This window comes from Etheostoma spectabile, chromosome 3 (assembly GCF_008692095.1).
Source record: "Etheostoma spectabile isolate EspeVRDwgs_2016 chromosome 3, UIUC_Espe_1.0, whole genome shotgun sequence".
Classification (NCBI taxonomy): Eukaryota; Metazoa; Chordata; class Actinopteri; order Perciformes; family Percidae; genus Etheostoma; species Etheostoma spectabile.
In genome coordinates, this window is record NC_045735.1 from 27,968,709 (window position 1) to 27,983,914 (window position 15,206).

The following is a 15,206-nucleotide window of genomic DNA, read 5'->3' on the forward strand; positions in this document are numbered from 1 at the left end:
GCTTACTTCTGTTTGAGCATGCAAGAATGCACACACAAACACACAGCACTAAACCAAATTATTTTATATTAGAACCATATGTGATCAGTCTTACCATATTTAGAAGGAGAAGGCGAGTGGCTCTGTCGCCCGTATTGTCTTTCCCATTCGTCCCTCTCTTTCTCACGTCTCTCACGCTCCCTAAACACAGAGCCTCTGGGTCAGACAGTTGCAACACACAAATACCAAACAGTCCAGTAGCGCACACGCACAGATTCTCACACAAATTCTTACTTCATGCGTATCTTGCGTGCCATGGCTCGTAGCTCTCCCTCTCGCTCCTGTAAAATAAACACATAGCAATGTGGGTAGTTACGGGATAACAGAGTCTCTGTTTCAGCCTGACATTCAAGTACATGCACAGAAAAATTCAACACACCTGTCGTTTGTGTTCCTGCTGCTGGATCTTAACCTGAGCAGCTCGTTTATCCGCCTTGGCTGCAGAAGAAAAAAAGAAAGAAATTGAGTTGAACAACTTGTAATTAGCATAATGTGACAAAACAGATGAATCTCAACATGTTTCTTAACATGTGCAAGATACACATGCACTCTGCTCAGTTGTACTCACACTGCTTGTTGAGCGCCTTCTGCATTCGTAGCTTCAGCCGCTCCTGTGGGGTCATCTTGGGCTGCAGATGAAACAGTTGTTAGCACATCCTTTCACAGCCTGATAAAATAGTGTGTGTGCGTGTGTGTGTCTGTGTGAGTGAGTGAAAGAGAGATCAAAAGCATTGTGCCGTCATTCAATTTTCATTCTATCACATTTATGTACAGTAGCTGGTGGAGTTAAAAAGGCTGCATATAAATGTATTATGTGTGATGTTTGTTGAGTCAACAAGCACACTTGAATCCTACTGGCTGAACAGGCAGTCTGTGCGTGTGGACAGAGGTAAACTGTTTCTGTAGGACAGATTAGACGCAGGACAGGATCCGTTACATGATCCTTTATACTTAAATATATTTATATGTACACTGTCAGAGAGATAAGGGGAGTGGGACAGCAGAAGGAGGAGACAGGATCAGAAAGTGAAAGAAAGGCAAGTTCAGGTCCGTTGACTTCCCAAAGATCAGGAAGAGCCAGTGGCATTTTGTTACTGACACACCCATCACTGGGCTATTTAAACCTGGCCAGGCAAGAAAAACTGCAGGTCACAACAGTGCAAAGAAGATTAAAACTTCAAACTCTATTTAACTTTTGGAAGTATATTCAAATATTATCTTCTTTGCCAGGAAATGCAGTAAGAAGAGAAGCTGGTTCAGAACAGCAAATGGTCCAGAATGTTAGAACAACAAATTAAACATGATTTAGTCTTAAAGGAATACTCTGACATTTAGGGAAATATTTCCATTCTTGTTCAGAGTTCGATGAGAAGATTGATAGCACTCGTGTCGGTACACAAAACATGAAGCTACTACAAGTAGCTTAGCTGGAAACAGCGAGACTGGCTCTGTCCAAAGGTAACAATAGTCACCTACTAGCACCTCTAAAGCTCACCAATTAACACGTTATATCTGGTTTGTTTAATCTAGAAATAGGGAGAAACATAACACCCCATATAACAGTGATATGTTGTTTTACACATCCGTTCGCACAAATTAAACAAACAAGACACGTGTTAAGCTTAAGCTTAGTTAATAAGACTAGCCCTAGTAGCATAGACAGGAGTTGTATCACTCGTTCTGTCTAAATCTCTGCAAAAGTGGATTACCCAAAATGTCCAACTATTTATTTAACTCTCATCTTAAGTCTTCAATCTGTATGCTGGACATAAAGCACTTAATTCTAATGACAGCGTGCACTGCTGCTTGTTAAAACAAGCCCAAAATGGCTGTCCAGAGCAGACCCATCTGGTTTTTTTTATCAAAGATGAATCAATCTTTTTCTGTCAGTATGAAGGATCACCTGGCCGGATCTGATTCACAAGGTGTAACATGACACATGATCAGTAGCAAAAGAAGTCATCTTTTCCTCTTAGGGCCATACTGCTGCTTACATGAGACTACAAACGGATATAAAGACGCTGCACTCTCTTACCCACATGTACACTACCGGTCAAAAGTTTGGGGTCACTTACAAATTTCTATTCCACTCCATTATAGACATAATATCAGCTGATCTGAGTGGGTGGCTGATCTTTAATACAATATCTACATTAGCCATTATCAGCAACCATTCATCCAATCATCCAAAGGCACATTCTGTTAACTAATCTGATATCATTTTAAAAAACTAACTTGAAAAACATTGGAGAACGCTTTTGCAATTATGTGAGCACATAATGTAATCTGAAAACTGCTGCCCTGGTTAAAAAAACAATGCAACTGATCTCAGCTGGTATTCTGTCTATAATGGAGTGCAATGGAAATTTCTAAGTGACCCCAAACTTCTGACCGGTAGTGTATATGTATACATCCATGCACAACCCACACTAAAAGCACAATCAAGACAATAATGACTTCACAGGGTGCTGAAATATTCACTCCATACAGAGATGGCAGCATTAATTCAGTCGGTTATTTTTCAGTGTTTGCAAGTTCACATTCTTCATAGCAAAACATTTGAGAAGGTGAAGAATACTGTAATGGATATTAAAAAATAGATGAAAGGCTTTGACTGCAGTGCATATCCACTTTGTTGGAGAAAGAAAGAAAAAAAAAAGAAAAAAAAAAAAAATCACATCATTTTATTTTCTGAGGGTAACAATGGCTTCTACATCCCAGTCTGGTGGACAACCATGTCAGCCTGTCAGGGATGAGGGAGGCGTAGGCTTTAGCAAGAAACCCAGCTATATCAAATTCTTACTGACTTTGGCAGCTCCCGTCTCTTTACCACCCGGAGTATCAGGCCTAGAAACAGGGAGAGAAAAGACAATCAGCTGGGGTGATGAAGACATCTTGATCTATCAAAGAAAATGTATTTATCATGTCATGGTATACATAGAGGAATTAAAACATTATAACACATTAATTATTTATTCTTATGGCTTAATAACTAATTAATAGTTCAATGTTTATTAACAGTTTTAAGTGAAGACAATAATCAAACACTCTCAAACACAAAAGCACTGAAATAAACTTTGCAATTCTCTAAGTGACTTCAAATGAAATACTATACAGCTACATGTTAAGTTATACCATTCTTGGATATATTAAACTAAAAGTTGACATTTTGGTGATGAACTGCAGAGTATAATATTCCTGATATAATATTCTAATAGCCCAAGCTATTTCCTCTCCTCAGGAGTTAAGATATTTTTTCCACAGCGTTTAAATATCTTCTTACTTTCTTAGCTTGTCACAGACGGTGTTGGTAGAGGGCTGGGCTCCTCTGTGAGGGGAGGGACTGTGGTTGGGGCGACTGGGGGACTGAGAGGGACTGCGGCTACCGCTGTCTCCCCGCCGGTGGCTTCCACTGCTTCGCCCCCCTCGCCTCGAACCGCCCCCCTGCCGTGAGCTGGAACGGGACCTAACAGTTGACAGAAAGAGAGCTTGTATTGATAACATGCGTGTTGTAAAACAATAACTGTTGGGAGACATAGGGGAGTCTCACCTTGTCCGTCTGCGAGACGAGTATCGTCTCCTGTCACGGTCCCTGTCTCTGTCCTTCTCTCGCTCTCTGTCGTTAGACCGCGATCGTGTCCGGTCACGTCTCCTCCAGGATGCGGCCCCTCCGTTTCCTCCTCTACCCCGGGAGTGAGATCTGGAACGGCGTCTCGACCGTGATCGGGTCCGGGATCGCCGTCCATCCCTTCCCCCGCGTCCCCGTCTGGCACGACGGGAACGGGAAGAAGAGCGAGAGGAAGACCGAGATGAGGAGCGGGAGGAGGAGGAAGGGGAGCGACTGGAGGATGACCTTCGTCTCCTGGACAAACAGAGACACACAGTTTTAGTAACAACACCAGCCCAGCACCTAGGCTATCATCAGAAAACTTCGGTTTTCTTGTTTTGTAATTATTATTTTTTTTACTGTCACATGCTTGACTTTGTAGAGAGGTATAAATAAGCAAATATCAAAATCTCACATACTGGCATAGCTCTACTCAAAAACTGTTCAATTAAGCACATTTTCTCTGAGCACATGCAGAATAGGAATATGTTATTTAACACCAAGTCTTTACACTGACATTTTACTTGATTAAAAACTGTGATCCACCTCACCTACCACAAAAATCTGTTTCTCATCGTCTGTATTCTTTCTGCCTCAACAGCTGTGGTCATTCTAACAACAATTTGACTGCAAGAAGAAAATAACTATGAAAAGCCAGGAAGACGGAAAGTTACCGACCGGGAGCCCCTGCTATGACCTGCAGGGTGCTGCAAGTTGGATGGGACGTGTCCAGAGTGAGGGGCGGCTGTTTGTGTTGCAGCTGCTGCTGCTGCAGCAGCTGCAGCTGCTGCTGCTGCCTCATCATCGCTGCCTCCGTAGCTGGTGATGAAGGTGATCTTCTCTGGACCGGGAGAACGAGAGCGTGACCGCGACTCAGAGCTAGACTCCGACTCTGGCCTGAAAGAGAGATCAGAAAATAAAGTTTAAACTTACATACAGAGTCAACTAATCAGGAAATTAAGAAAGAAGGACAAAATATCAACTCACCGTTTATAGGGATCATATGTTGGGCTGTCTCTCCTGGCATAGCTGATGTACAGGAGAATGAAGACATGGGTTAAACGTGCTTTGATGTAAGTGGACATTTAATAAGGACAAAACCTATAAAAGAATAAGATAATTTACCTTGGTGGGCTGATCTGTCTACCTTTAAGTCTTTTCTCTCTAAACTCTCTCCTTTGTCTGCGAGAACGCCGGCCCTGAAATGATCAAACATGTCAGGTAAAGAGTCTAATATACCAATCACAGACACACACACACACACACACACCTCAGTGGATGTTATCTTACAGAATACATGGCCTTCTCTGCCTCCAGGGCCTTGGCATGTTTGATGGCCTCCACTTCCTCCTTGTCTTTCCTCAACATCCTAATAAACAGGTATTGTGTTAATCCTTATGTCAACAGGGCAAAATGTTTAGTCATTTAATATATATTTTACAGTTTAATAAAATATAAGCATGAAAAGCACAACAGAGAAATACAGTTGATTTTGGGTAAAGTATTCCTTCATTCCTATGAACATGGAAGTTCAATTTATTCCTCCCAGCTTAAAACCACATCTGCGAGCATGCTCAGTGACTGCAAGACACTAAACCCTTCCCCCTCGTAAAATCACGCGCTGTGTGCATGACACATCGTAGCATGCTGCTTGTGGTGTTGTGGCTTGCTGGATTAAATGTGCAGATAAACGCTGCAGCCACACTGCTGTGAAAGCACCATAAACAGAGTCCGGTAGTGTGCTCCACTTGAGCTGATCTATATAATGAACTGGAGCTAACTGCTAACCAACCATCTAAGATTTACAGTAACATGTAACTTTCTGCACAGATCTTAGTATGGTTTTAAAGTTAAATTGTTATTACATAAAACATGTTTAACCATATTTAATTAAAGCACATCATAGGCTACACTTCATCTTCGAGTCTGGTTTGTTCAATATGTAAAAAGTTATTTCTTTCTTAACTGTCTTATGTAGTTACTTTTTAATAAATAGTTTGTGTGTCTAGTTTACTCCCGAACCCGGCCATCACATGTCACGCCGTCACATCCCGGCCAAGCAAATTCTCAACCCGTGGGGAACACTGCTCTTATGTTTTTGATTGATAATGGAGTTCTATGTGTGAAGCCCAATAAGGTTATGGCTACACTGACAATGATTTTTTTGTATAGGGTTTTAGTTCCCTCAATGCTTTGTTATGGAGAAATATTGATATCGCTTAACCTGGATTTTCCTATGTGTAAGTGACTAATGGCATAACAATGTTTCAAATTGATCCAGTACTGAGCGAGAGCGCTGCAGCCGACAGTTGTGAACCAGGCTGCAATGTAATCCCATGGGGAAATCTTGCACCGTCAATGTGCGTTAACTATAAGTGCTTGTTTGTGCCACTGATGGGCTCAAATCGTTATCATTGGTTTCTGACAACTAGGGTTGTTTTGTTTTTTCTGATAACGGTGCCTAAACCGATACATAGACCACAAAACGGCTTGTTACTTACTAAGGCAATATGGTCAAAGTAATTTATTTAAAATGTAATAACTCACCAGCCAACTGCTTAAACAAAATGAAGAAGCACTAGAGTCCCCATACTGCCAACATTATGGAAAGATACAAAACATGGGAAAATAGGGTCCAGTTGGAAAAATACCAAAGTTCCCCATTACATAAGTAAACAAGAATGACTCTCTTCACACACCCTACTACATGTACAACGCCTCAAACCTTTTGAGTTTGACAAAAAATGGTTACTGTCACAACAAAATTGAACACATATACGAAGTGTGTGTATGTATGTATATGTGTTTGTATTGGGAAAGGTAAGGATTTTGATTGCATAGCTATGTTGGGAAGGGATGGGAAGCGGGGTCATAGCACAGAGCTTTGCTCAGCATTTGACCTTTAAGGCATGATGATACAGTTACTGAGATGTTACCTAACAAAGTCTCCTTCAGCCATTCCATATGGGGTTGCCATTTTGTTGAGGTCCAACACTTGTTCCTGGTTCAGCTCATCCACATCAACCTCCACATCTGTACACACACACACACACACAACACAAAGCTTTTTAACACAAACATGTCAAATTGTACCATGATGCACAGAGGATCCTGAGGTAAGTAGGTGAAAAATGAAGAAAAATCATTAAGTTGCCGTGCTATTATTTGTAGCTGAATTATTATTTCTACATATATTCAATAGAGGCGGTTGTTATACCCAGTTTCATATTTCTGCTCTGCATGCTGTTTTTGAACCTGCATAGCTCTTGTTTTTTGGGGGTTTGTCTCTGGAGTTTTCATTTTCCTGATGAGTAAATATGTGTGCCAAACCCATTTCCTCACCAATATCTGGGATGCCCTCATCCTCTTCGGATTCACTGTTTTCTGAATTGTCTTCATCTTTTTCTGACTCAGGGTCGGGCTCTGTCACAGTGCTGTCTTCATAGGTGTAACCAATAGTGGCCTTCTTTTCAGCCAGTCTGTACAACAGAGAGGATTTATTGATACATAGCCAACCAAGACACTCTAAGACCCATGGATTTAAATGCACAGTGGGGATGAAACAACAATTTTTATAACATTACAATGACATACTTTTTCTTCTCATCCTCATTTGGTTTCTGCAGGCCACCATACAGCTCATCCAAGTATATCTGGTATAGACACTGCTCCTCAGAGACTGTAGGAGGACAGCAGAGAATTTAAGGGCACAACACAATTGCAAAATATACCCACCGAGGGCAGGTTAACAGACTATAATAGGCAACACTAATAACACAGTGTTACAACATGAAACCACATGTTAACGTAATGTATGAAGTTTGTGATACTTACTGTTGGCAAAGTCATTCTGCACTAGGCCTCTGTATCGCTCATAATTGGACTTTCTCTCCTCCATCTCCTGCTCTGGGGTTCTGTACAAAGACAAAGAGTCAAAGGTTGTTTTTTATTTGACCACTTTTTCTGAGCATTTTGGCTTCTAACAGAGCCTGAAGCAGTGCAGAAGAAGAAAATGAAAAGATAATTTCATTGATGACCTGTTACATTACTTAACGGTTATTTTATTGACTTAATAATAAGTTAAATTTTCTTTATTGTCATATGCACAAACAAATACAGAGAAAGATTACAAGTTGTTGGCAATGAAAATGTTAGATCTCAGGATTTTTCTCACAATGCTTAATATTTATTAAAAAACATGCAAATAAAATTGGACTCTAAATAAATTATATGATATATTAAATAAATACAAAATAGTGCATTAGTTAACATATAACATAAAAAATATACTTGGGATAGACATTAATTGCAAATCAATGTGACGAATGTCTGCACAAACATAAGGTAAAAAATTAAATATTCACAGATTCTGTAGTTAGATGTGAGTAACTTATTTTAAGACTTACGAAGTGTTGAGAAGTGGAGGTGTGTAGGTGGGGATGTAGTCTAGGTGAGCCCGTACATCAAACCTGTCAATCATGTTGTTGGCATCTCCTTGCCATGGCATCCTTTTGACAAAACAAAAGAAAAAGCAATAATTGGATAAGCAAGATCCCAAAAACACTGCACATCTGGGGTGTGTGTGTGTGTGTGTGTGTGTGTGTGTGTGTGTGTGTGTTTTCTCACATGTTGATGGGGCTCTCTGCAGCCAGTGCCACAGCCGGATCCAGATGGATCTTGTAGGCTCGGCCATGAACCTGGAGAAACTGAGCTGGATCTTTTTTCTGTTAAGACAAAATAAGGGTCAGTAAAGGGCAATCAAATGGCATCTTATATCTAACTCAATAAAGTAACTAACCAAATAGATACACATATACTGTACAGCCCATTAACTCCTCAATTTCATCTTCTATTAAAGCCGGAAGGACAATTGTGTCTTGTGAAGTGAGCCCTAACTCAACTTGAACATTTTTGTTGTTTGTTCAAAATGCTGATGCAAGAGAGCTTATTGCATGAATGTGACATCTCAGGTCTAAATTAGGCTCCGTGTAGACAGCTAGAACAAAACCCAACTGTCAGAAATAGAAGACTAAGAGGAGGTGAAGGAGTCTCAGTCAATGTGTCAGCCAACTTAAAGCTCAGACCTGTGGCTTAACAGACAGAACAACAGAGGTAGGATAAAGAGAGATGAGATCTGGAGCAAATGATTAAGTGCTTTTAAAAAACGTTTCGACATAAGCATGTCTTCATCAGAGCAAGAAGAGATAGTGGTGGTCTAGACATTTAAAGTGTCTATGCCCAGCTCAAAGCTGTCTCTCATTGTTGCCATATTGTCACAGCATATATAAATATGTCATAAAAATATATGTTCAATACCCCAAAATTTCAGGTCGGAGGCTGATCCGTGGTTGACATTCATATAATTTATGCCATTGCATATTCCAGAATATTCAAAAATGTAACGATATCGAAATTCTGACGCTGTTAAAGTATTTTACCCATGACGATAATTTATTTCTGTTGATAGGCCTACTTTCTCCTTAAAAACATTCTACCGAAATTAAAACTCGCCAGTTGCCAAATGCTGGGGCGGGCACACACACATGCATGCCCACAACCTTCTGTTTACTAATAGCTAGTTTAACTCTGGCTAATTAATTAGCTAGTAAGTGGCGATTTTTGGCACACAGCCTTGCAAAAGAAAGTACAAAGAAATTATATGTTAATTGATCATTAACCGTTGACCGACAAGCAGGAACCGGGAGTCTCAGTTCACCCGTCCGGAAGGCTCTGACACACTTTCCGTGGACAGCTGTAGGCTTGTTCCGGTGTTGATGTTTTGTGTCAAGCACATGCAACAACTTTCCTGAAACCGCTTGTGGCCCGCGGCGTGAATGTCCGAGCCCTTCTCTAGCTCTTCCACCTGCATGTTGTCAGTCTGTGTGTCTGCCTGCTATACTCTGGGACAGTCGATTTAACTCGCCAATCAGTATAGTATCATGTGTAACGTAGCTCTCCACAAGCAGAAGAAAGAGGAGCTTATAACGCAAATTGGTTCAAAGGACTAACAAGTTAATTAGCAGTTAGGAAAAATATTGTATAGCCTATTTACATTTTTATCATGCAAAAGACTTTAAAAAAAACAACAACCCTGCAGTGTCTGTCCTTAAATCACAAAAAAATTGAATTAATAATATTCAAATACATCTGCATATGTTGCTCAGATAGATAGATAGATAGATAGATCGATAGATAGCCAGACAGACAGATGATAGAAGTCTCTTACTATCTTCTCGTAGTACTCTCGTCGTCGCTCCCCTCTTCGCTTGTAATCAACCATCATGCCACGGAGCTTGCGCTCATGTTTGCGGGCCTCTTGCCACATGACGGCGCCGCTGGGGGTGGGGGCGCGGCGGGGCACGGCTGCTGTAGTGAGGCAAAGAGGGAAGAAACATGGGAAAGGAGACATGAGGAAATGTAGGACACCAATGGAAGTGGAAGAGGCGTGAAGTGAAAGAGGCAGAAGTCGGATGTACAAAAGATGTTTTTTCTTAAACTAAATATTTGACTGGGACATGCTGCACAGATAGAGCTCTTCTGAGAGATTAATTTACATATCTTATTCCCACATGATTGCTGATATAAATATTTTAAACATAGCTCCCCTAGAGTTTACAGTAGTTATTCCTTTCCAAAATAAACCCCAATCATTACATCTGAGAGCACAATGCAGAGGCTAAGTAAAAAATATTTGATTCCAGCTTCTTAAATGTGACTATTTCCTAGTTTCTTCACTACTCTATGACAGTAAACTGGTTATCTTTGAGTTGTGGACAAAACCCAAGACATTTGAGGATGTTTTCCTGGGCTTTTGGAAAATACTAATATCATTTTTCACAATTATATGACATTTTAAAGACCAAACAACTAATCGAGAAAATAATCATCAGTTTAATCAACAATAAAAATAACCATTACTTGCAGCACTACAAGGTAGTTACATTTATTTTACATTTGTTTGTCTGCAATACTCAAAAGTTAAAGTACATAACGTAATGTGATTTTTCAACAGACCTGTCAAGGTAATATATTTATTGATATCAAATAACTTATATTCATATACTTACTGGTATGTGTTCCTAACCAAAGACATTTATGTATTTATAAGTACGCTAAATTGATGGTTTTAGTCAGTCCTGTGTGTCTTAACCATTTTAACGTGGCCCTGACTGTAGCAAATACCATTTCGTGTTGCAAAAAAAGTGACATTTAAGCCAACAAATTAAACAAACAAATACTGCCAATGCTTTTCTATGATTCAATTAACCATCTTAGACAGAGGTTTTTTTTGTGGCCACCATTTGTGACTGTATAATATTAACTACAGCTACTGTATATTATTAAATGTAGAGCTTTGATGTTAAGTTAATTGCCTTTCCGTTTAACATGCATTAGCAGTGTTTGTAGATTAGCTAACGTTGCAGTAGCAGCTAAAGCGCCTGCACAAACATGTTAACCTAGCCATAGTATCTATGTAGCTAGCTAGCTAAATATCTAATAATGTCGTTGCCTTTAAAGTTACACCCCAACACTGTTTATGTATTTTAAACTTAATTTAATACTGATATTTGCGCATCCTTCATATCGCTTTATTGTGTGAAATGGCAATTTTTCAAAGTTATCAAAGAGTTTGTTAGCATACACATCGGCCTGATTGCGCATGCAGCCCGGGCATAACGTTATTCTGCCTGCTGTTAGCCAGTTAGCATCACAGTTAGCCTAGCCTAGCTAGTACGAAAAGACGTTAGGAACAACGCGTGTATTGTAACGTTACCGCCTCGTTAACCAATAAAACATGAAATACAGCTGCACAACACATTCAGCATCGGTTTAAAATCTATTGTGTACCTGTTTTACTGACCGCCAACACACACTGGGGTTGTTTTCGGTCAGCCGAAGGTGATGTTAGCGTAGTGTCACACTCACACTCACACTCACATACACACACCTCCTTCTCCGCCTGTTGTGAATGGTCTGTGCAGTACCGAATTCAGCAAAAGGGAGGCGCTGCAGTTTTGTTATAGCTAGAATGCTTCACAAAAAACAGCCTGTGTTGGCCTCATAGCCTATGCAGTATATTGATTGATAAAATTTTAATATTAACTGTCTATGGTGGTAAGCTCCAATCAGTGGCAAGCGCACACAATGCTTTTGATTTGATGCTTTTTATAAAAAACAGAACTTGCATAGTGTAGAAAAATGTATACACCTGTGTGTAGACAATGTGACTTGTTATTAAGTTTATTGAAATTGTATAAGTATAAATACATATTATATGTTTTGGGGACGAAAGTTGTTGATCCAGGGACAACGGATGAAAAATAGCCTTTTGGCTAATTCTGGTGCATTTACAGCAATGTTGATTAATGTACACTGTCCCTGTCAAATAAATTATTATTATTATTATACTTTTTAATCTAGGCTACTACATTTATCTTCAGTTGCTCAGATTTAGGTCATTAGTGCAAAATGTAGCCTATGTCAAATAATAAACTATGACGTATTTTTATAGGTTGAGCTTTCAAGCAGTAGCCTTTATCATATTAAAATTAGCTCCACCTATACCTTAATACATTAATGCATACAATCCAATAACATTGCCTAATATATGATTCTTACGTGAGCCATTCTGCATAATGTGTAGTTTTGATGTTGGTACTAATATTTTGATGCTTGTACTAAAGTCAGAGTTCGATTGCAGTACTATTACTTAACAGAGTATATCATACTATATCTACTTTTACTTTAGTGAAATATCTGAATACTTCTTCCACCACTAGTTAAAACAGGCTTATACTGCTGTCTTGAAAAATAAGTAAACTTTAAAAAAAGGATGTGATACAGCTGAAAGCTCAAGGAAAAGTAAGTGCATCATGACCTTGTATTTATAGATATTTTGCCATTTAGATTTCCATTTAATTTATGTTTTGCAGCATTTGGCCTAATTTGAGCCCTAATTCTTTTCATTTTTTATTTATTTTATTGCTATGTTGTAAGAATTTTTACATCTAACACGTGCCCATATACATATATTATATATGCATCTGGATAAATGGTATGTGTTGACCATATTAGAAAGTGAGAACCTACACTGTAACAACAAAATTGACTCAGTGGTTGTACTTGCTGTCGCCACAAGATGTCCCTGTAAGACAGGAGAGTTGCTTATAACGTTGAAGTCAATCTTAATTTTGAGATTATCCTGGTAAAATTAAGTAAATTGTGTTGAGTAGAATTGAATAACTTCACCCTCAAATCTCTTTTTTGTGAAAAAATACTTATTGTATCAACCCAGAAGCGCTGTAGCAATTTGAAACTAACTCAAAACTAACATAAATCCTGCTCCTACACAGGTGCATGTCATTCTAACAGTCTGTGTCATATACAATAGACATTGACCCCAATGAAAAGTACGTTGTTGCTTAAACCCCACATTAGCCTAACTAGGACTGCAACAAACAGTTATTTTCATTGTCGATTATTTTCTTGAGTATTTTCTTGATTGATCCATTAGTTGTTTGGTCTATAAAATGTCAGTCCATGTTGAAAAATGTCAATATTTTTTTCCAAAGCCCAATATGACATCCTCAAATGTCTTTAGGATGATCAACACGTGGAATATAAAAGGTAAACAGATATCATGATGAAACATTTTGACTAAGGCACCCAGTTGAACAAAAACTCTCTAATCTGCGTGCTGTCTGACAGGTGTAGAGAGGAGCCTGTGCATAGTTGTGTGTGTGTGTGTGTGTGTGTGTGTGTGTGTGTGTGTGTGTGCGTTTGTGTGTGTACGTGTGTGTAAATGTAGGTGTGTGTGTAGGTGTGTGTGTGTATGTGTGTGTATGTGTATTTATGTGTGTGTGTGTGTGTGTATGTGTGTGTGTGTGTGTGTGTAAACTCTAATTTCCTACATTTCCTCTCGACCAGGATGGTGACAGGAAGCCTGCCGCGTTTTGCACAAGTCAAAGATCACATTTGCCCATTAACTGCTGCTGCTGTGACCTTGCAGCCACTTTACACTGCCCTGACACACAATAAACCTTCCTTTTACACACTTTCACATCTTACAGCAAATTCATCATTGTCATCATGACACACATGAATGAGTTGGGGTGGAATTTACATACAGTACAATACTAGAAAAGTGTTTTATGTTTATTCTTCTTATGTTTAGATACAGAATGTTGTATCTGTTTTTGTTACACCTAAAGTGTTGCACTAATTGAAAATACCCTTATAATATAAACTAAAAGTTAATTAAAAATACAAGCAGCGTTGGACGGGCCTTCGCTCCTCTGCGTGCTTCGGGGTTACTGGCGAACGCCGCTCCTTGCGATCATAACTGTGAAAGGGGACATGTCCAAAGCAGAGGGGTTGGGGCAAACTTTTCCCAATAAAAAAGAGAAGTCTCTGCTGAGTTCATTTGATACCTCACCTAAGACTCTACTTTAAATGGTCCATTTTGGCCTCAATTTTGGCCTCAATTTTGGCCTCAATTTTGGCCTCCTCGGGCTGGGCCCTTGTCAAATGTGAGACATTTCTAGCAGATATGACAATGTAGCTTATACTGAAGTTACAACTTCTTCTTTTATTGATAAATACTCAAAATGGCCACCACGCCACGCCCACACTGTTTGACGAAAAGTTTTTCTTTTAATAACTTTTCATCTTTAAGGTCTTAAGATGGCACAGACAAAATTCGAAATTGATCGAATGAAATATCTAGGAGAAGTTCGTCAAAGTATGGAAATGGCCAAAATGTAACTCATTTTAAACTTTCAATTCAAAATGGCGGACTTCCTGTTGGGTTTAGGGTATGGCTCCAATGAGTTTTTTTGTACGTCATGACTTGCTTCATATGTGTACCAAATTTTGTGAGTCTATGTTAAACGTCCTGCAGGGGCTCAATTCTTTTAACTTTTCTTTTACTTACTACTACTGCACCTTTTTCTGATTGTGTGAACCCACATAATCATAATCACATAAAAAATGATAGTTTTAACCCTTTGAACGTTGATTAAGTTGCTTTAAAGTAAAAAAAAAGAAGCATTCGTTTGTTTCAACACTTCTCTGTTGCTGTATGATACTTAAAGTAAAATAAATATTCAAAACCTCAAACTGTGTTTTTTTATGGTTGCATAATTTCATACAATAAAAAGGAAACATTCTCATCCCATCTGCACCATTTACACAGTTTCATAAACTTGGCCTGGCAGATATGTCACATCCTGTATATAGACCTTATGGAAGCATACAGACTGGTACGTAAAGATTGACCCACCAAATTGACTCATGTGAATTGCAAACTAATATGCAGGAAACAAGAACTTAAAAATACACTATGTATTCCTTGTAGTCTCATGTATTTCCATGGGCCTTTGCCAATGATTTTAACAGTCAGCACTTGCAATGCACATACTCTATAAACAAGGTGATGAGCACTTTACTCATTCTTGCAAAGACAACAATGAATAATCTCTGTGTGGCAACACTGACACCTCCCTCTAGCATCGCCTGTAACGCTGGTGATTAATGTTAATAGGCAATAAAAGTAAAGAAA

At 39.1% G+C, this 15,206-nt stretch overlaps 1 protein-coding gene across 4 annotated transcripts in view; it reads right to left on the reverse strand.

Moving 5' to 3' along the window:
* Positions 1-11,623, reverse strand: part of clasrp (CLK4-associating serine/arginine rich protein) — a 13,880-nt gene extending 2,257 nt beyond the window's left edge. For 2 of the 4 annotated variants that reach the window (XR_004329025.1, XR_004329024.1), the window contains exons 1-19: positions 11,495-11,623; positions 9,873-10,012; positions 8,273-8,370; positions 8,053-8,154; positions 7,481-7,560; positions 7,241-7,325; positions 6,989-7,125; positions 6,583-6,679; positions 4,937-5,015; positions 4,772-4,845; positions 4,634-4,675; positions 4,325-4,543; positions 3,590-3,901; positions 3,323-3,505; positions 2,843-2,886; positions 608-668; positions 419-477; positions 274-320; positions 95-180 (exon numbers count right to left, since the gene is read on the reverse strand). Coding sequence is in view for 2 of the 4 variants with exons in the window: in XM_032507958.1 (XP_032363849.1) it covers positions 95-180; positions 274-320; positions 419-477; positions 608-668; positions 2,847-2,886; positions 3,323-3,505; positions 3,590-3,901; positions 4,325-4,543; positions 4,634-4,675; positions 4,772-4,845; positions 4,937-5,015; positions 6,583-6,679; positions 6,989-7,125; positions 7,241-7,325; positions 7,481-7,560; positions 8,053-8,154; positions 8,273-8,370; positions 9,873-9,971 (1,900 nt within the window). In the remaining 2 variants the exon portion in view is untranslated. The remainder of the gene's footprint in view (positions 1-94; positions 181-273; positions 321-418; positions 478-607; positions 669-2,842; positions 2,887-3,322; positions 3,506-3,589; positions 3,902-4,324; positions 4,544-4,633; positions 4,676-4,771; positions 4,846-4,936; positions 5,016-6,582; positions 6,680-6,988; positions 7,126-7,240; positions 7,326-7,480; positions 7,561-8,052; positions 8,155-8,272; positions 8,371-9,872; positions 10,013-11,494) is intronic. The other 2 variants (XM_032507958.1, XM_032507954.1) reach the window with 1 other exon arrangement.
* Positions 11,624-15,206: the final 3,583 nt, after the last annotated feature.